The sequence below is a fragment of the Schistosoma haematobium genome, chromosome 3, assembly GCF_000699445.3.
Source record: "Schistosoma haematobium chromosome 3, whole genome shotgun sequence".
Taxonomy (NCBI): domain Eukaryota; kingdom Metazoa; phylum Platyhelminthes; class Trematoda; order Strigeidida; family Schistosomatidae; genus Schistosoma; species Schistosoma haematobium.
The window spans coordinates 45317173-45340620 of record NC_067198.1 but is presented as its reverse complement, the minus strand read 5'-3'; the positions used below and the strand labels follow the sequence as shown (position 1 = coordinate 45340620).

The 23448-nt window shown below is 33.0% G+C and overlaps 1 protein-coding gene across 1 annotated transcript in view; it reads right to left on the bottom strand.

Moving 5' to 3' along the window:
* Positions 1–2814: 2814 nt before the first annotated feature.
* The window catches only part of OA2B2 (Octopamine receptor beta-2R), a 32857-nt gene continuing 12223 nt past the window's right edge, over positions 2815–23448 (bottom strand). The window contains exon 2 of the mRNA XM_012937236.3: positions 2815–5116. Within this exon, the coding sequence (XP_012792690.2) occupies positions 3459–5036 (1578 nt within the window). The 5' untranslated portion in view covers positions 5037–5116 and the 3' untranslated portion in view covers positions 2815–3458. The remainder of the gene's footprint in view (positions 5117–23448) is intronic.

Below are 23448 nucleotides of genomic sequence, written 5' to 3'. Positions count from 1 at the left end.
ACCAATATACATCTTCAAATTCACTTGGCATTGCTTCCTTGAATCTTGATATTGATGTTTAGGACTGCAGTTGATCAGTCTCTTGTTGACATATGTGCTACTGTGCGTATTGACTCGATGTTGTTAAGTTGATATCACAATAGCGTTTGAAGCAAACGGCATTGAGTGAATTTCAACTCTGAGATACACATACATCCAGCTGATGAGTCCGAAGTAGGACGAAACCCGCGTCCTCGATTCTCCTATAAATCACTATCCATCTTTGTTTAAATTCTGTATTCAAGAGAAAATTATACCATCTATATCTTTTCTTTTTTATCAATTCTAAACACCGATTGTTTGTTTATTTCTTTTTGCCTTATTCAATATCTCTCCATTATTTCTTCATTCAATTCAATGTATTTTAAGCAGATAATAAATTTAGATGACAATCAAGGGAATGAACACTTTTTTTCTCCTAATTTGACCTTATACATCAAATCCATTTGACTTGATTATTGAGGAGTAATTGTATATTCAGACATTCTCATTCGAGCCCCCCCCACACACACACCGACACCCTCACCCCCCCCAAAAATAGTAAGGTATAGTTACATAATTCTATTTGTGTAAATTTAATCAATTTTAGTTGTAATATTGCATTACCCAATGAGAATTCACTTGACTTAGTTATCATTTTACAATTTTATAATAATGAATAAATGAAATGTGACTTTCGTCTGGATCACAATTCAGTTGAAATATGAACATCAGAATAACCTAAATCATTACAAATTCTATTGAAATTCATACTTGTTACACAAATGAATGAGTATCGGAATGTAATATCTAAGTAGATAACCAGTTGGTTATTTCAAGTGAAAGGTAATTGGTTTGAATCCTTTAATGAATAACAATACTGAGATGTAGGTGCATCTGGCTGACAATGAATTGTTCCCGGATCCTAATCATAGCAGCCTTCAATCTATCTCTATCTGTTTATGAACCAATTAAAGATAGGTCAACATGGAAGCATTGGACTGCCGTTTCGTTCCAGTAGGGGACTCCTAAGCAATGCGTATCCACGACCCCGCCCGCTGGATTCGAACCCAGGACCTATCGGTCTTGCTTGTGAATGCTTAACCTCAAGATCACTGAGCCGGAATCCAGCGGTATTAATGTCTAACTTCAACTAATTCACGTTAATGAATTCACTAATGATGTGAAATCTATTTACAGTTTTCAATATTAGTGATCTTTATTTTACAGACTATCCATTTAGAAAAAACTGTTTTCTGAATGACTAGAAACTGGCTGAACATTTGTCGTAGATTTTTTGTTTCTTCACAATATTTATGCCTTAAAATCTTGTAGTGTCTAGTACAATGTCAAGTTGACATGGGTTATTCCACCTTCTGGACAGACCTATTTATCCAATTTTTTCGTGTCACCTACTGACCTTGTTAATTATTCGGTTATTATAACTGACTGTTTTTATATAAGTGTATTTATGTATATCACTTAACCAATTCGTTACGTGTCTGTAGCTTATTATTATTATCTGATTATGAATAATAAGTTACGCTTTGTCAAAACGTATTGGTTCACTCGTATTCTCCATTGTACGTCGCTTCGTTTCGTTTCACTTCGCCTTCTACGAACTGCTGTACTTTGCTTTCCCGCTTCATTGCTTGTCTGGATAAACAAAATGCTTGAAATAAATTCCTCCAACTCAACCCGTATTTGGTTTCTTATTACCTCTTTCACACAAACAAAGTTAGATTTGGTGTAATATACAAAGTTAAATGGAAGATCTGTGTTCATAGTATATTCATACGTTCATCCATATCTGGAGTTAGATATATGACCTACAAAAATAGGGCAACCAGATCATATCACATTTCAAGGCTTATTGATCATTGACCATAACGAATATGACATCAGTGAAAAATGATTACTCCATAATGCTTAGAATAATTTCCATTTGTTTCCTTTACTTTACTCATTCTGTTGTCATAAATTTTTAGGATAAAATGCAATATCCCGGTGAGAGTAATGAATGCTTACTGTAGGGATCTATTCATGGATCAATATGATACGTATATTCTTTTATTGTATAGTTGTTAAGTAACTGACCTGTTCATATTCGTGTTCTTATTATTATAAGCTTTATTTTGAGCTATGAGCTATTATTATTACCATTTTCCATTCTTGAGTTATACCTAGTCTACCAATCACTATCTCTCTCATTCACAGCCACTTTTGGCTAAATCTTGTACAAATTATATCTTCCATTTTATAGTACGATGTGGTCTGTTTGGTTGGTACCTAAACCCAGTATTAGATGGTGGTTGGAGATAGTCAACAGGAAACACTGGACCCGGGTTTTATTCTACTTGACACACTTCATTAAAGTTTATCTGTAATCTTGAGGGAACTGGTGCTCCCTAATCCCGTGTCATCCAGCTTCATAGTCAGAGACGTTATCACTTAGCATCCCGGTCCGCGACCGATCTCTTGTAGAACTGAGACGTAATCACAATTGATTGATCACTTAGTGGTGATCAATGTCATGTGTGTCAAGTCCTTCTTAGTGCAGATGGATAGCATTTGATCAGTCAATCGTGATAAACCCAGTATGTTTGAAATGAATGATTTATATCATAGAGGTTAAGATTGGTATTCTGGACCGATAAACACTCTAGACTGCTCTTACGAGTTTCATGTATCATTTAATTCGATCGATAATTCACTGTTCTCTCAATTGGCGATATCATTACAATGATACATTGATAGGGGGTACAAAACCATATAAAAGAAAAAAAAACCCTTCTTTTTCACTTAAACTTTCTTTTTGTTTGTTTTTCTCTTCTCCATTTAAAATGATGAAACAAAATAGAGAAATTCAATATTGAACTGTCTAATCACATTCATTATATACAATTGAAATTGATTATTGTTAATCATTCGAAAATGAATTCACCGAAAACGAGGGGAGGTAGGAAACTCTTCACTGAACTCATCTTTCTTATTCAAGGGTGTATACCGTTTATGAAACAAAGTAGTTATGTTTTGAATAGTTAACAAGTAAATAACTGATGTACAATTGCTGTATATATATAGATATATATGCATTAGAATAGGACAAGAAGGATACTATCTTATCTTATGATAATGTAATGAATTCTTTACAATCTATAATACTTTTGTATTGAATAAGAAGATAAATTGGATTCTTCAAATATACTTGGATATAACATTACATAATCTCTTCATAACATCTCAGAATCATATAGTTAAAGTGTTCATAAATCAATTTAGACTTTATTGTTCTATTTGTTTCCATAGTAATTATTGTCTTTTCTTTGATCATTTTCAAACATTTCACTTTCGATTAATGATATATATATATATACTACTTATATTGATCAATATCAGTAATACATATTACACTTCCATGATGTATTTCAGTATTATTATCAATTATCATGGTTCCCTCCCCCTCGTTTAACACTTGTAGTAATTAATTGATTAACAGTATTATATTTATATCTTCGTGTTATTGGTAATTTATCATTATGATCATTAATCGATTGTTGTTGTGGTTGTAATTCATTATTGATTATATTACCTTTATGTAATTCAATAATTTTAATAAATGCTTGTCTAAATATCCGATTATAATAGGCATATATTATAGGATTAATTGATGAATTAAAATAACCAATCCAATATAATATCTCTTGTAATTCATTTGGATATTGACATTGTTTACATAAATTTGTAATGGTATACCATAAAAAAAATGGTAACCAACATAATAAAAATGCACCCATTACAATACCAAGTGTACGTGCAGCTTTATTTTCATGTTGTATTTTAATATTTGAATAATATTGTTTATTAATATGATGTAATTTCGATGATAATGAAGATGATGATGATGGTGATGATGATGAGGAGGAGGAGGAGGGGGAGGATGAGGAGGATGATCCTGATGATGACGATGATCGATTAATTGTTGGATCATGAATTAAGATTGCATTGGTTTGATTATTCTGATGTTTGTTGATTTGTTGCATTATCATCGTATTATTGATTTGTGTTATATTATATGGTGTATATAATTCAATAATTTTTTTTTCTTGTTTTTTTGCTTCAATAAATATACGTAGATAAACTAAGATCATAATAATCGATGGTATCCAAAATGATATTGATGATGATATAATTGCATAATATGGATTAACATTAAAATTGCATAGAAACAAATCATTATCATCATCATCATCATCATTATCATCATGATCTAATTTTTGTTTCATTCTAGATATACTACTTATATTGATTTGTATTTGTGATTTATCCGTTAAACTATGTAATGGTTTATGTAATCCCATTAAAATTGGTATATAAGATATCATAAATGATAATGTCCATATAATACATAGTAATATAATAATATACTTTTTAGACATTTTCTTATCATAATTCAATGGATATATAATGGCAATATAACGATCCATTGATATACAACATAAATGTAATATACTAGATGTAGTAAATAATACATCTGTAGCATTATAAATATGACATAATAATTTACCAAATATCCATTTATAATTTAATAAGGACATAATGGCATTCAATGGCATTACTAACAAAGCAACAATGAAATCAGCTATAGATAATGATACAAGAAATAGATTAGTATGTATAGATCTTAATTGTTTATATTTTATATAAGCAATAAATACTAAAGCATTACCAAATAATGCTGAGATAATAATTAAAGTATATAGAATCACTTTAATAAATATGATCACTTTATAAAGAATATCATAGAATTGATTCAATTGTATTGGATCATTAGTATGTATACTTGTACTTATAATGATACCATGATTATTATTATCACTATGGTTACTATTATTAGTAGTATTATTATTATTAGTAGTAGTATTACTATGGTTATTATTGTTGCTGTGGTGGTGGTGGGGTTGATATAAAGAATGAATAATTTTTAATGTATTCACTTGGAAATCAGTAAATAACATTCGATTAAAATTGTATAGATGATTTAATCAATAATGAAGATGATAGAGAAGAAAATGTTTATCATTTATTGTATTCATATCTGTAAGAAAGAAAGAAAGAAAAAAGAAAAGAAAGTGAACAATAATAAGTAGAAAACTGTTGAGGATGTTAGATCCTCGGAACTCACGTGGGAAAGGACCTAATTTTGTAACTTTATTTAAAAAAATTCAATTTCTTTGTTTTCGCGCCAAAGGTGCTCTCCATGTCGTATTTCCCACTGGGAAATATCTTAAATGCTATTGGTCCATTGCATCTTTTAGTATGATATTTGGTAACTCTTCACAAGGACGGTTTTGTACTGTATATGTATGTTTGGAATTGTGTTTGTTGTTATCGCTCGTTTCTGGCTGTTTTCAGAATATACTTCCCCAATTCCAAGCCTGGACTTCTCCCTCTAGTTACCAGGGCTGAGACGCATCAATAGACAGGTTACTGGTCTTTGGTCACCGAGTCTTGTTTCTCGTTCTTAGATTAAGTGAACTAGTGATAGCTTCAACATTAGCAAAAACATACTATTCTTAGATAACAATTCATTTTAATTTGATAGATATTGTAATAAATTTAATAGTGGAGATCATGTATCAAACGAGGTTAGATTATCATGGAAAATATGGAAGCATTAGATGGTCGTTTCGTCTTCTGGTGGGACCCTTCAGCAGTGCGCATCGAAAACCACGCCTTGAGAGATTCGACTACAGAGCCTATCGGTATCGCACACGTACGTTTAACCTCTAGATTATTGAATCAGTATCTAACGGTGTTCATCTTTAACTTTGACTAATCTATGAAATTGGGCGACATATTCACTATTGTCTTCAGTGAGTTACTATCTTAAAACAGACCTGATTAAACTCCACTAGTCACTGTTTCTAACTAGAACTCAATAGAACATTCGATAAGTACACTTGAAATAATCAAGTTCAGAGAATACATTGGTGAGATTGGTGTATTATTCGAAGTATGTTGATGAAACCTTCATCGTATGTAATAATCAATAACATTTGACAAACCTGCTGAAACTTTTCAACGAAGCTAAACTATGCATATTAGTGTTCCTCTTATTATAAGCTTTATTTTGATCTATGAACTATTATTATACGATTTACCATTCTTGAGTTATGTTCACTCTATCAATTACTATCTCCCACATTCACAGCCACTTTTGGCCAAATCTTGTACAGATTTTATGTCCTAATTTATGGTACGATGTGGTCTGTCTGGTTAGTATATAAACCCTTAGTGTTTGAAATACATGATCTACATCACAGTGGCTGATATTGGTGTTCTGCACTCAACAGGTTGGGCTAGTCAGGGAGCAGGACCGATAAAGACTCTAGACTGCTCGTACGGGTTTATGTGTTATCGGCTCAATCGATAAGTCACTGTTCTCCAATTGGTGGTATCATTACGTCATATATTGACAGGGTCACAAGTTGTAACAGTTCCAATCCTACGTTGAACTACTTTCATTCTTTAAAGAAGAAAAAACCAAAGATTATTTGACATAAAGATCATTATTGACGATATGAATTACTGTTGTACTTTCTTTCTGTACGACAATAACCATTATCATTCATTCATGATAATATTGTTTGACTGATAAATGAAATACATAAACGTGTATACTGATTATGTGATTCACTTGATTCATATATTAATACCAAATACTAATTATAACATCACGTATTCAATCATAAGTTGGTTTCACGTATCACTTTGTTGAATAGTTGTGATATTCTAGTGAAGATCAAATAACAGGTAACTTCCAAGAACTATTAATGGACTAATATTATACGTATATACTTATTGCATAACTAATCAGTAACCAGACCTGTGTATATCCATATTCTTCTTATTAGAAGTTTCATTTTGACCCATAGACTATTATGATGATACGACTTACTATTCTCAAGTTATGTTCAGTTTATTCATTACAGTCGCCCACATTCACAGCCACTTTCTGACTTGATCTTGTATAAACGTTATTTTCTATTTTGTGGTGTAATGTGATCTGTTTGGCTGGTATCTAAACCCAGTATGTTTGAAATAAATGATTCGTATAGTGGAAGATAGTATTGATGTTCTGGACTCAACTGGATGGGCTAAGAGGTCAAAGGACCAATAAGGACGCTCGGATGCTCATACCGGTCGAACGTTATTGGTTTGACATTGTACTAAACTTGTATAAGTTGTATTTCGATTGACGAATAAATCACGTGATAACTAGCCGGCCTTAAATTCACAACAATTCTTATTTAACAATTCACTTTAATTTAGTAGAACATCCGATAAGTACACTTGAAAGAATCAAGCTCAAAGAAGCAATTAGTGAGAATGGTGTATTATTCGAAATATCTTGATGATACCTTTATCATACGATCAACGTAAGGAACTATAGTAATCACGATACCTATTTTTATTTAATTAAATTCAAAGGTGATGATATGACAGATTCAATGAGCATGAACTAAAGGTTGCATTAATGAAAACGTATCCTGTAGTTAAACTGATTATCTTGTCCAAAACAACATGTTCTTGAATGTAATCGAACAACGATAGATATTCTTTTCATGTTACCACCGAATGTGTATACAAATTTATATGTATCTGTCAAAGCAGTTACATTGATAGAACAGAAAACAAAACCTAGATCCGTTTCAAAGAATATATTTCAAAGTGTCTAAGGACAAACAGACTATAATCATTCAACAGCGTTAAATCAAGATATCCCTTTAATAAAGAGCATCAAGTGAATACACTGAAGTCTTTCAAGGTGATCAATAAACAATGAAACTTCAATCTTCTGAAATTTGCAAAAAACGATAACGATCGAACTTCTGAAACCAGATCTATGTGTTCGAAAATAAGCGGTAATAACTCTTTCTTTGTCCTGGCAAAATTACATCCTTTAGACTGGTACCATTCATTATTTTAACTCTTTCTTAAGTTTTGATTACATCATTATCACTTTTCTTTAACCCATAATTGATTGCTTTCAACTTATATCTTTGTAATCATTAATCTCTTCCCAGTTAGTTCATTACACAATCATCTAATATCTGTTAACTCTATGATTACTAAACACTAGGTCGATGTTCTGGAATTTTCTCTCAATTGTCCAGTGTATGTTTGCACAGGGAATAAATTGCCAGATTGTGTGGAGTTTTGTTCTCTGAACTAGATGATTTGGTTGTGAGGCTTTCATCGTTCTTCTGAATGACATGAAAGCTCCACGACCAAACCATCCAGCTCAGAGAGCAAAACTCCATCAAAATCATCCACCTGAGGTACAAATATCCATTATCTCACAAATCATCAGCTATATAACAGCAAGTAAACTAATAATGACGTACAAATGCTTCAAAAAGCTGGAATTTACTGTAGACACATCCTCAAACTGAGTTACATTTTGAAATTCAATTAAATGAATACTTTACAAAATGATCATGAATTGACTGTATATTTGTATAATTGAATACTTCAATGTTATCATGTCTACTATATAGGACTCAAATATACTATGTTTCATCACATAATGCAGAATTCTTAATTTGCGATGATTAGCAGTTGTGAGCTGTAATGTAACACATATCCAACTCTATGTAGCTTTCAATGGTTCTTCAATGGATCTAAGTTCATAATGATAATTACTTATGATAAACTGTAGATTTTAATACAATTAAAAACTGCAATTAGTACTACAAATAGTACAATATATGTTGACTATTGAGAAGATTGGGTATTCATAGTATAACAATATAATGGCGATGTCAGGTGATGAGGTTATAAATCTTCACCGACTGAGATGGTTTCGTGTTAAGTATGCTTGAACACTGAAAACCACGACGCGCAATGATGACTAGTGTTGCAGACGTTGTAAAAAATTTAAACGCGGCCGAACCAAAACGTTGTATAAGTCCGTGAAATCACTAATTTATGATCTGAGCCATGTTGGTAGATTCAGACTACTTGGTTGGGGTCCATGTGACTACTGTAACCAATGGTTGGAAAGTCTGGGTGACATGCCTCAGAATCGATCACAATGTCTTAAGTGTATACACACTCTGTCTTCCCTTAGACTTTCTTTCTATGAACTAATTCTTTCTTCCTGTGTTATATCCCTACACACAATCTCTCTTTTATATATTACCACCATTGAATTAACTACTTCTATGAATTCGGTGTTCATCTTGTTGTGCTGATGAAGTGTGGCAACTCGGACCGATGCATATATGTGCCTGGTCGTACGTTGTAGCTGACTGACTCTGATAATAGCATAGTTTATAACTTCAATACATTGCTTTTCTAAGTAATCACAATCCATTAAGTAAAATTCTTTTGAAAGATTCTGATTTACATCCATATTTGTTAAATAAGAATAGTTAACCAAATTTCAAGACGTTTACAGGTTATAATCCGTTATGAATTTAAAAAAATCAACCTTTAAACAGTCATGATTATCACTAACGTGACAACTTGAATTCTTTTTTTTAACAGTAATATTAACATCATAACTTTTGAACAAATTAACAAAGATTTGAATCCCGTACCTCAATGAATAAAGTATTTCTGTTTGAAACGTAGGCTACTAGGTTCGAGTTCTAATATGAATAGTATCAGTAAGACGCGGGTTAGTTCAGTTGAAGAATTGTAAAGAGGATGTACCATGAATCTTAGACTCTATTATTAGCCGTAATTTATATGTTACTAATGTTATAGGTTGTACAGTTTTGTACGGATTCTTATCACATTACAAAATCTATCATTCAATGCCACGCTTATCCTGGGATAGGCGTGGCACGCAAACAGACAAAATCAATACAATCAATCTTATGCAAACCATATGATGAAATAACAAAGGAAGACGAATAAAATATCATCTACAAAATAAATTGTGCCAACTGCGAAAAACACTACATCGGACAAATCGGACGCCCCCCCTTCACCTTCGCCTACATGAACATCAATTAGCAATCAAACGCCATGATACTTCCTCACTTATATCAATACCCATGGACAACTGCGGACACTCATTCGCTTGGAAAATGTGGAAATCTTGGACAGAGGAAATTCCAAAAACACCAGAGAATTTTTAGAAGCCTAGCATTCGGTTCAATCAGCGATCAACAAGCACATTGAATTGTGCACAAATATAGGAACAAAAATCAAACCAATGGAAGACACAGCCAAAACAAAGAAGTAAACAATGACAAATTTAAGGTCAATAAGAACGAATTAACATCGAGGTGCACAGAAGAAGGTGTGAAACACATATGGAGAAATTCGAACACTTCACTTTTATCTGAACTTCGTGCTGATGATGTCGTTCAGAAGAACTATGAAAGCTCCACGAGCAAACCATCCAGCTGAGAGAAAAAAACTCCATCAAAATCATCCACCTGAGCTACAAATCTTCTCCACCATCTCGAAGTTTTTTTCTATTTTTCCCACTAACAAATTGCATCATATGATCATCTAATGATTTGATTACTTATTTTGAAACCAGCAATTATCGAAAGAAAAACAACAAAGACAAACAAACAAACAAACTTTCAGATGACCAATCCAATCTAACATACAATCATCATTGTTTATCATCTTGTATTATTACATAACATCTCCTTATTTAACCAACTGTAATCGTATTAAATTTATATAAGGGGGGGGGAGATTGAAAAAACAAACAACATTTGTAAAAGAGATCTATGTTTACTTGAATACTGACAGATCTAATAATAATAATAATAATAATAATAATAAACTGTTATCTATAGGTATCACTGGCATGGTTCGACAGGATAGTTTCAAATCAATTGACTATAGGATAGAAAGTTAATCATGAATATATGACTTTGTTATATTTCAATGAGTAACAAAATATTGTAGTTCTGATGATGTTTCATGACTTATTACAAACTACTTCTTTAAACTTATTTATTTACACTGAAGAAGTGTCTTACATCAAGTCACGAAACGTTAGAAATACCATTTTACTTTATTCATTGAGATATAACAAGAAATAAATTTACTATTACCTATTGTCTGAATTAATAAAAAGTATTCTGAGGCGAGACTATAATTTATGGATGAACCAATCAGGTATAAGATAATAGATCATGGATTTTGGCGCAAAATTCATTCATCTATTTGACTAAATAGAGTTTTAGCATTATAGTTGATGTTAGTTCGTAATGACCCCCCCCCTCCAAATCTAATTCTTAACTTTAATCATCAACTGTAAATTATAATTATAATTCTTCACACAGGTTTATAACCCTGATTTGATCTTAGTTACTAGGTGAACACTCTCAAGGTCAGTTTAACGTCGCTCAAAGGTTGTCCAATCTCATTGCATTGTGTTAAAGAATGGTTATCGTCAATAGAAGCATATAACTTAGATATTGTGTTAAGATACCTGAATTGTCAATGAGCCTATCAATTAAAAAACTCTATACAATTTCAATAATGAAATACTTGTATATTGAAACTAATACACTAATCAATCAAATAAATGAAAATTGAACAAAATAGTGTTTTGTTTTTTCGAATTTATAAGGTTCCACTGAACATTATGATGTATTCACTTTTTTATAGGAAAGTCTATGCTTCGAGGCAAGGATCAGTAAAACAAGGGCTACATTCCTACAATTGAAGAACATATGGGATTCGAAACAACTGTCTGTCAACCAATATCAAAGTCACAATCTTCAATACAAATGTCAAGACAGTTCTACTGCATGGAGCTGAAACTTGAAGAACTACTACAACCATCATCAAGATCGTACAAGTATTTATAAATAGTTGTCTACACAACATACTCAACATCCATTGGCCGGATACCAACAGCAACAGCCTTCTCTGGGAGAGAACAAACCAACTTCCAACTGAAGGGGTGATTTAGAAAAGATGATGGAAATGAATAGGACATAGATTACGCAAATCACCAAACTGCATCACGAGACAAGCTTCAACTGTGAATCCTGAAGGGAAGTGGAAACGTGGAAGGCCAAAGAACACATTACGTCGGGAAATAGAATCAGGTATGAAAAGAATGAATAACAACTGGAAGGAGCTGGAAAGGATTGTCCAGGGCAAGGTTCTATGGAGAGTGGTGGTGGGCAGCCTGTGCTCCTTCACGAGAAGTAACAGACGTAAGTAAGTAAGTAAAGTTTTCCACGGTGGTCAAGCTTCAATTGACTCATGAACTCAATTATTAAATTACTATAATATGTAGAAAATTCCTTACTGAGAATAATCATCATGTGTCCGCTAGTGACTAGCTTCAAGATGTATTTCCTGGAGTTCTGGTGAGAAGCAGTAACCAGTGGAGTTCACTTGGATCTGCTCTGAGATAGTAACTCACTGAAGATAATGGTGAACGGTTGTTCAGTTTCGTGGATTGGTTGAAGTTAGACATTAACAACACTGGATGGCGGCTTAATGATCTGGAATTTATGCGTTCGCGCGCGAGATCAGTAGGTCCTGGGTTCGAATCTTGCGGGGTAGAACATAGATGCCAACTGCTGAAGAGTTTCAACGTAGGAGGGGACGGCCGTCCAGTGCTTCCAGGTTTCTCATGGTGGTCTTACTTCAATTGAATCATGAACTCAACAATTAAATTATTATAATGTCCACAAAAATCTTCTGAGAAAGATAATTTGTTTGAAATATATAAATGAATAACTAACTTCAGTAAAAATGAAGTACTGATCATCAAATGATTATCAGTTACTGCATTGATTGTCTGATTCTTTGTTCGATGTATAAAAGACATAATCATTTTAGTTATAAACGCATTGTAATTTATCAGAAGTGGGTTTTGTGGAGATTTTAGTAATTTAATAGTTGAATTCTTGAGTTAATTAAAACTAGACTATCCTAGAAAACCTGGAGGCACTGGACGACCGTTTCGTCCTATTGTGGGACTCCTCAGCAGTGCGCATCCACGACTCCACCGCTTGAGATTCGAACCCAGTGCCTATCGGTCTCGCACGCGAAGATTTAACCTTTAGACCATTGAGCCGGCTTCCAACAGTATTCTTGTTTAATCCCAACCAATCCACGAAATTGCTCGACCATCCTACATTGTACTGCCTATTATTTATATAATAGTTAAACTTGATCCAAATCGACAGTCATTATAAATACATAAATCTGTCTGATTAGCATCAGTTTACAACATTTTCATAATAGTTACGATTTATTTTATTGTGTAATCTTCTCTAACTTCTGACATTCATCAATTGTGAAAGCTGAACTGAACAGAAATGTACTTTAGTATTTTACGTAGTCTAGAAGTTAGGCGTTCGCGTGCGATACTGAAGGCCCTGGGTTCAAACCTTTCAAGAGGAATCGTGGATGTACACCGCTGAAGAGTCTCTCAATAGGACGAAACGGCAGTCCAATACTTCCAGGATTTCAATGTTAGTCTAGCATCAATGGATTTAAGATCTCAATCAAAAACTTAATGTTTCTGTTATCATTATTGATAATACTCAAAAGGTTTTTGTTTAAGATTTAAGAAAGAGAAAAAAAGGAGTTAAATTAAAGAGGAAGCCATTGATATTTATGTAACTACCTTCCTTATCTAAATGTTACAACTTATGTATTCAGGAAATTTGTTTTAATATCATGGAACATGTTGTTAAACACAAATTATACTGTAAATGAATGGATGTACAATGATGTAATTTAATGGAACTTCAAGAGGGGTGGAAAATGATGAATCTATAGATTCTACGACATTTCAATAATCTTGATTAACATTGATTGAATGAATTTAAAACTTTGATTGTAGACAATAAATTATGATTACATAACATGATATAAGTAGTGTTGTGCATTTCTTTCTATATTTGAATGAGCAAAATTATAAACGATGTTGTACACAGTAAGAACAAACAATCATTATTTGAATGTGTTATATTTTCTAATCTTGATGACTGAATTGTTAAGCGGTCGTTTATTGTTTGATAATGATGCATACTAAGACGAAATGACTGTCCAATGCTTTCAGGTTTCCAATGGTGGTTTAGCTTAAATCAACTGATCAATTCAATTATTAAAAAATTAATACAATCTCCAAAAACCTCCGTTCTGATAATAACTATCATGTGTTCTCTAGTAACTAGCTTCAACAGATATTTCCTGGAGTTCTAGTGAGAGATCATGACCAATCGAGTTGAACTGTGTTTGATGTGAGGCAGTTAGTCACTGAAGTCAATGGTGAACAGTCGGGCAATATCGTGGGTTGGTTAGACATTAACACCGTTAGATACCGATTCAATGGTCTAGAGATTAAGTGTTCAGACGCTAAACCAAAGGTTCTGGATTCCAGTACCATATGTGAGATCATAGGTGCCTACTGCTGAAAAGTCCTATACTAGGATGAAATGACCGTCCAATGCTTCCAGGTTTTCAATAGTGGTCTAGCTTAAATTGACTCATATACCTTTTATTCATATGACACCTTATCTTTTAACTTGGAATTAGGGAATTTTTATCAAATTATAGTCTGTTGTAGACTATTCTTAATAAGCATAGTAATCCAGTTGTTATCTTTTAGCTTAAAAAAAATGTTTCTCTATTTCTATCCCAGTCTTTTAGATCATAATAAAAGTTGTGATAATGTCAACATTCATATTTGGTTTTCTTTTTCTAATAAGTGATAGCCCATGGAATATCATGATCATGTATGTAAGTATATAACTGTATGTGTTTTCAATAAAGATAGACTGAATAAACGTAAAGTGATTGTTTTATTTCTCTGCCTATTTTCCGACTTCTAATCTCCAATACAACTATGAAAGATAGTCACGTTACAGACAAACTAGAGTGTTATATGCATAAATATAAGGAATATAACTTGTCTTTATCATACCATCAATAAATAATCATTCATTAGTTCTAATAAACAGATTCAAATAATAGGTGGCTAAACTCCTGAAAAAACAACGAATGCAGGAGAAGATGATCAGTGTAGCAGCAGCCTTAGCAGCAGTAGGTCTCAACATACACAAAAGGTGTTATTCAACAAACTTAACGTTTTTTTCTTATCGAGTTAGTTTTGTACAAGATGGAGTCGCTAAATCCATGCCCAACGCTGCTCCTTTATCCGGGCTTGGGACCGGCAGTAGCTCCTGAGGAGCTCCAAGTGGAGTTGTTATTCAACATTATGAACCCTAAATCATGTTTTTTTTTTGATTTAGCTAATCAGACAGCTTTTGTCGATATAAGCATTCTAAATTCATATTTACCTACTTGATAGATAGATGATGGACATAAATTAACTAATATAATCGATAATGGGAAAATGTTGTCTGAATCAATTATATCAATCGATATTATCAGATCAAATAAGTTTGGATCCTGAATAATCACTAGACGATCATAAGAAATAACATTTCAACAGATGTATCTGATTTATAGATGATATTGTAAACCTTTAAAACACAGTTTATCTCATGTTGAAAATCTATAAATTACTAAACATCTATTTTCTCTTACAATAAATTGAAGAAATCCATAATAATCTTATTATATAAACGATCATGTTATGCTCATTGATGACTTAATTTACAGTGACTTTCTATAGTTTCAATGCTATTCAACTCTCATACTTCCAGAGGGGAACTTTTTTATATTATCGATAACATTAGACGATACTTAAGCAAATTCACGTATCAAAGCTATAAAAATATGTACTAACAGCGTGAGACCTGTAGATTCTAGAATTCGATCCTAATCCATGTTGTAACTGTACAATTCAGTTAAATTACATGTTAGGATGAAACAACAATTTGTTTTTCAATAGTATCTCAATGTATGACGTAAATAAATAATCAACAAAGTCAGATCACTGATATAGAACCGACAATAATAATTAGCCAGAAAATAAGATTCTTTTTCTTTCTTACTTAACATGTATGTGATGATGTATATCTCTATATCTATATCTATAGTTATATCTATATCTATGTATATATACCATGTGTCTGGCTTTAAATTAAATTGACGTCGACGTAATGTTTTCATTTGTCAAGAACTACAACACAACTGCCAAAAACAATTTTCATCTACAAGTGATATTTCTATTCGATTTATTTGTTTGTTTTTTTATTCCCCACCCCCCACATAGTGAGGGTTTTTTTCTTTACCACTATTTTTTTTTTGTATATGTAATCACTAGCTGACATTAGAAGAGAAAGAAATAGTAATGAGCAAAATAGGCAGTAGATAATCATAATAATGAAATAGTACTTTGTTGTTGTTGTTTTATTTTGTTCTAATAAATTTGTAAAATCTAAACAAAATCTTGAAAGATCAGTTCGTGATTACAACCAAAAGTCTCCACAAATCATCCATACTGATAATAATCATTTTATGACTAGAGACTAGCTTAAGGACGAAACTCATGAAGTCCTAGTAAGAGTCCGTAACCAGTGGAGGTAAATTCATGTCAAGTATGAGCCAGTAATCCAAAGCAAGCAATGTATGAAGGGTTGTACAATATAATGGGTTGGTTAAAAATGAGACATTAACACCGTTTAGATGAGAGACTAATAATCTTGGGTTTGATTTTCATTTGTGAGTTCGTAAATGCTTATTGCTAATGAGTCCACTGATAGGATGAAACATCCGTTCAGATCTTCAAGGTTTTTCAATGATGAAAAGGAAATAATTCCTTTGAAGTTATAAATTGAAAATGTTCTGTTTCTCTTTGATGAAATATTCGACAATCGAAAAAAGTAACGATCAGCATAGTCAGTTGAGAATCGTTACAGAAAGAAACATTTGTTACACACTTAACCTAAGATAAATGAAATCGCCGAATGTCTAGTAAAATGTGAACAATTATAATCACATCCTCACTAATGCATTAATTCAACGGGGGATTTCCAGAGTTCTTTCTAGGAGTCATAACTAGTGTAGTTCAAACATTGATGGTATGAACAAGTAGTTTCGTAGTAAAGCAAATGCATTGGAATTAGGCATACAGACCACTAAATGTCGGCTTAGTAGTGTGAAGGTAAAGCCCTCGTTGCCAGGATCATAGGTTATCATCATTATGTAAGCTTATTATATACTAGCATGAGGTACCTGTTAATTCATTTGTAACTGTCGATGGTTATCTTACTGTGATTCAACCAAAAAATGTAATTATATGATTGTTTATCATTAAACTAGACCAATCTCGTTGCCGTATGAATTTCTAAATTCACAAGTGTTCCCAATATTAGTTGTGGGATATGGAATATACAATAATCAAGGTTTATACTAACTACTATTAACTATGAATTCAAAGTACTTAATTAGGAATATGAATGTGATGTTGAAGGAATTAAATGGAATTTCAAATCATCAATATTTCTATATTCAGCAACACTGGATTTTAAACCAAATGTCTAACGTTCATGATTCAGACGAATCTACATTTTAAAAACTCTGTCTAGGACTCAGTAGTAGCTAAGTGGATAACGCAATGGAGCTTGAAGCGAATGGTACTGGGTTCGAGTCCCGGAGTGCATGTACATCCAGATGACAAGTCCTAAATAGGACAAAACTCGCATCCCGGATTCCATCCTTGCTTAAAAAGCTTGTGATTTGAGGCTACACCGAGGTAATCCACACAGGATGCACATATGCCAATATGAGACTGCTCAATTGCAGTCCTAAATTACAATCGGAAGATACAAGTAATAGTTGCTTAAGTATACTATTGTTTTATAATAGACAGATAACTTAATTCTGTGTTATTTCAACACATGTTGAACTACATAGACAGTACTATAGTGTCATTGTGGTGTGTATTACTTATGTCGACAGATCTATGTGGAATGGCTGATAGCAGAAGGCTGAAAAAATCGAATAAAAAAAACGGGAACAAAGAATAATTCATACAGAAATGAAGAAAGCAACAAGTCTAAGACATTTGATGAACATTTCGCAAATGAAGCATTGAACGGATGATATTTACATTTGAACGAAAAAAACAACAACTCTGTACTCAAACGTATTTGGTTGTCTCGACTTGTGTTCGTGTTCACTACATCATTACTTGTCAGCAAACAAATAAAATATGTAATTGAAGCATTTGGATTCTATAGTCCTAACTTTCAGATAAGTCTATCAATATGCATAGATGTAAGAATAAAGATGAATAGTTTTCTTCAAGTGAATATGAAAGGCAAATATGATTGATTATTTAATATATAGAATGAGAAATAACTCGATTGAATAAATGAATAAATAATGTGATCAGCAACTGTTACAGTTTCCATGTAAACGGATTGATTTGAAATTCTCAAGGTCAAATGAGAAGAGGAAGAGCAAAGAAAACATTACGCCGAGAAATGGAGACCAATACGAGAAGAATGAACAACAATTGGATAGAAAGAAAAAGGAAGGTCTAGGATAGAGTGGGTTGGAGAATGCTGGTCAGCGGTCTATGCCCTATTGGGAGTAACATGTGTAAGTAAGTAAATAAGGATTGGTTTATGAACGTAAAGTGTTGCTATAACAAATATCTTCAACATTTAACTTATTCTAAATTCACTTACATTATCTAATGGAGATATTCTCTCTTTAGATGATTGACAATTCTGCTTGGCGTTTGAGTTGTCCAAAAATTGACTTAGTTACTTACTTACTTAAGACTGTTTGCCTTCGTGGAGGAGCATCAGCCACTCAGAGGGATTCTCCATCCAACTGTGCTATGGGCATTCCTTACCAGTTGCTATTGATCCTTTTCATGTCTACTTCCAATTCCCGACGTAATGTGTTCTTTAGTATTCCTCTTTTTCGTTTTCCTTCAGAATTTCAAGTTAGCGCTTGTCTAGTAATACAGTTTGATGTCCAAAATTCTCGTTATCATTTATACCCTGATAGAGATTTATTTACTCTTCATAATTGAATAAATTATTATAAAGTGGATCCCTAGTTATATTTCATAGTGAGACTATAATTTATGAATGAACCAATCAGGTATAAGGTGACGGGTCTCGGAGTTTGGCGCGAAATTCATACATCCATTTGGTTAAATAGAGTTTTAGCATTATAGCCGATGTCAGTTTGTGATGAAAATCCGAAATTTAATTCATAAGCTTAATCATCAAATGTAAATGATAATTATAATTCCTCACACAGGTTTATAACTCTCATTTGGTTCTGGTTATTGAGTGGACACTCGTAAGGTCAGATTAGCGTCACTCAAAGGTCATCTATAAATTATAGTCGATTCCAAATGTCTATTTCTTGACAGAATAGTTTATAAACAATATCTTTGAGAATTGGGCAAATTTCCAATGGGACAATTGAAATGTTTACTGTATTAGATAAATGCAAGCTATACGCTTTCAATGAAACGTTTTGTTCATTAATCAGTTATTCTTTAAAATGATTTTAATCTGTAAAAGCGTTAATTAACTAAATTAATAGTTGCTCTGGTTGTCAGAAAAGGCATCAGCCTCATGACTCCCGAAGGAACTCGGCTTTCAACATGAGGCGTCATAACTCTTCTAAATGAAGAACTTCTAATTCCCAGGGCAGAGTTTAAATGGTTTGAATTATTTTTTTTTGGTTATTGTTTTTTTAGAGAGTTAGTCTTCTTCTGGATGGAGTCGCTAACCCCATGTTCAACCCTCCTCCTTTATCCGGGACCGGCAGAAGCCCAATAGGGGCTGCAGGCGGAGTTATGTAAAAGCACCATTTGAGTATATACGCATAAGTCTTCATCTTAATAGAAGAGTTGCGTTAATGTTCTTATGGTTTGGTAAAATACCACGAAACTTTAATAAAATGATACCTTTTTCATCGGTTCTATCCAAGACACTAACATAAATGTTTTTGTATTAAAAAGTTAAAGGATTTAGCTGTCATATTTGTCTGGCTCACTGTTTAACTCATTTTATTTTCAGCTTATCTCTTGTATCAAAGTTAACTGTGATTAAGAACATCTTAGTTGTTTGTGAAAAGATACAGAGCAAGTTGAAGCATATCATTACCCAGTACACTTATTTATACCGTGTGGTCAGTTTATAAATCTATATTATCTATGTAGCTATGATACTGATTGTGCCAATGAAATAACTCAAATATATTTGATATTGTTTGTTTGAATCTTCCCATTAATGTTTAGGACTGCAATTGATCAGTCTCTTATTGACATATGTGCATGTTGTGCGGATTTCCTCAATATTACCTCAATTCACATGGATTATAATCAAAGATAGTTGGTGGCTAAGTGGAGCGAATGGTAGTGGGTTCGAGTCCCAGGGTGAACATCAACTCAAGGATACAGGCACACCCAGCTGACGAGTTCCAAAAAGGAAAAAAACGCGCATCCTGGATTTCACTGCTAGCCACCAACCATCTTTGCTTACAATGAAATCACCGTTGACACTATGCTTTGTAAATGGAAAGTATTCAACATAATTACGAGTAATTTACAAAAATAAGAACGCTTCCAAATAGCCAGATCATAAGTCTTTATATACTTTCCTTTAAAAGTGACTAAATAATCAAAAATCATCTCAAGAATCTTTCAAATATTATCAGGTTACGTTTACTAACTTTTGGAGATTGCCATCCAAAATAACAATAAGTTAACAGAAAAGAGGAAAGCTAAAGAACACACTACGTCGGGAATTGTAAACAAACATGAAAAAGATGAATAACAATTGTAAACAACTGAAAAGGACTGTTCAGGACAAAGTTGGATTGAGAATTTTAGTCGTCGGTTCACGAGGGCTAACAGTCATAAGTAAGTAAGTAAGTAAAGTTAAAAACTATGTTTGCATAAATTTACAAAAACATTTTCTGATTGAGATCATGAACCGATTGATGTTACACAATCATTGAAAACCCGAAAGCACTGGACGGCCGTTTCGTCCTATTGTGGTACTCCTCAGCAGTGCGTATCCACAATCTCGCTCGGAGGATTCGAACCGGGGCCTTCAGTCTCGCGCGCCAACACTGAGTCGGTATCCAATGATGTTAATGTCTAACATCAACCAATCCACAAAGTTGAGCGACCATCTTCCATTGTACTGAGGTAGATACCTATCTCTAGCCGACATGGATTATCTCCACTGATCATGGCTTCACACTAGAACTCCGAGAATTCCCTCACAAAGCTAGTCACTAGTGAGCACATGATAATTATCAGTATAGGAGTTGTGGAGATTATTATGTTTTTGATTGGGATCATGAATCGACTGATGTTTGACCGCCATTGAACACCTGGAAGTATTGCTGAGGACTCCCCACAATAGGATGAAACGGCCAACTCGCGCTTTCAGATTTTCAATAATGATCTAACATCAATCCGTTCATGATCTCAATCAAAAACTTAATAATCTCCACAAACTCCTATTCGAAAAAAAACATTTTCTTCAAAATTTCACTACTATTCCAACTATGATTGACAATCATATTGACATTTCAATATAAAGTGAACATATCTGTCAACTACATTTTCTTAGCTTAGATTATCTATCAGAACAGTAGGGTGAAATATAATTGTCCACTATACATACCATATAGGTTCTTATTTAAGAAGAATCATTTGTTTACCTATCACAATATAAGAAACTGTGTATTATCTGTAATCGGTAAAATAAAAAAAACCCATAATGCATAAATAAATTGTAATCAATTGTGAATATTGAAATACTATCACATTTTGATCATTCAAGCTATTTGTCCAGAAAGTGTTTCAGAACCAAGGGAAAAAGAAAAGGAGAAGAAAGAGAGAAAAGAAGAAGAAGAAGAAAGAAAAGGAGAAGAAAGAGAGAGAAGAAGAACAGAAAGGGAGAAGAAAAAGAAAAAGAAGAAAAAAGAAAAGGAGAAGAAAAAGAGAAGAGGAATGAAAAAAGAAAAGAAGAAAAAGAAAAGGAGAGGAGAAGAGAAAAAGAAAAAAGAACATAGAATTTTGCAAATTAATCATTTCCATTTACAAAACTTTGTCGTTTTAGTTTTGTTCGCTTGTTTTTTTTCTTGTTTTTGTTCTGAAAAATAATTTTTGTTGTTGTTGTAAATTTTAAACTACTTACTTTCCTTTATAATTAATGTTCATTGTTTAATTATCATCTAATGTTTAAGTAATATAGATGTAATGTAGGAATGTTTCAATGATGTGTGGTGGTCGGTATTCGATATAATCCTTAAACTTCGTATACAGTTCGTCTTGATAATCGTCCTAGATAACCCCAACGGAAGGCGAATACGAAGCGTTGATTATGTTTATTTCGAGACCACACACAGATGTCCAAAATTACAGATGTATTAAACGAGCATTAAGAGTTGTGCCGAAAGGCAAACAGGCAAGCGAGCGAGCGAATGGGCGAATATAAGTGATCGAGTAGAATCAAGCGAGCGAGAAAGCAGAGCAAACAAGCAATCCATATGAATAACATGGACATATATATATATAGTGAAGTGAATGGGTCATCGAATCAAATAAGTGGTTAGTAGTAAGACTAGCAGAGTGAATAAATGCGTAGTCCGTAAGCAATGTTCAAGCATACATGTTCATACATTCGCAACAATGATAAACATACAATGATATAGATAAGTTGTTGTTGTACGGATGACTCAGTTCGTTAATAAGTTAATAAAATGACTTAATCGAATTAATAGTGAACAAACTCAATTTCACGTGATCTGCTATAGATGTACAACAGAAGAAATGTATATTCATCAAAATATGTTGAATGATTATTATAGTGGTTAACAGGACGCATGTTTCATCCTATTCTAGGACTTGTCAGTTGGATATACCTGTATCATAGAGTTGATATTCAATCGGGGACTTGAAACCAGGTTATAGCGAGGAAATATGCATAGTATACACATATGATCAATTTCGGTCCTGAATATCAATGAGAAGATTCAAGTAAACAATACCAAGTAAATCTAAGCTTCACGCCATTGCATAAGCAAATGGCTATCAGGGCTCAGTAACTGAAAGGATAAAGCGATGATGTTTAAAGCGAATGATACTGGGTTCGAGTCCCAGAGTGAATATCAACTCTGATATGCAGGTATATCCAGCTGACGAGTCCTAGAACAGAACGAAACGTGCGTCAAACTGGATTCCAGCGCTAGCAACTCTCCATCTTTCCTTATAATGCTTGTGAATTAAGGCAATATCGAAGCAATCCGCACAGTATGCACATATGCCAATAACAGACTGATCAATTGCAGTCTTAAACCTCAATGGGAAGATACAAACAAAACAATACCAAATGAACTTAATCTGTTTTGAGCTTATTACAATGTAATGTAAATATTCTTTGGTACGAACTATACATTGACGAATAATTTCCACAATTATACAACTTCCAGCAATATTTAGATCGAAATAAACTAATT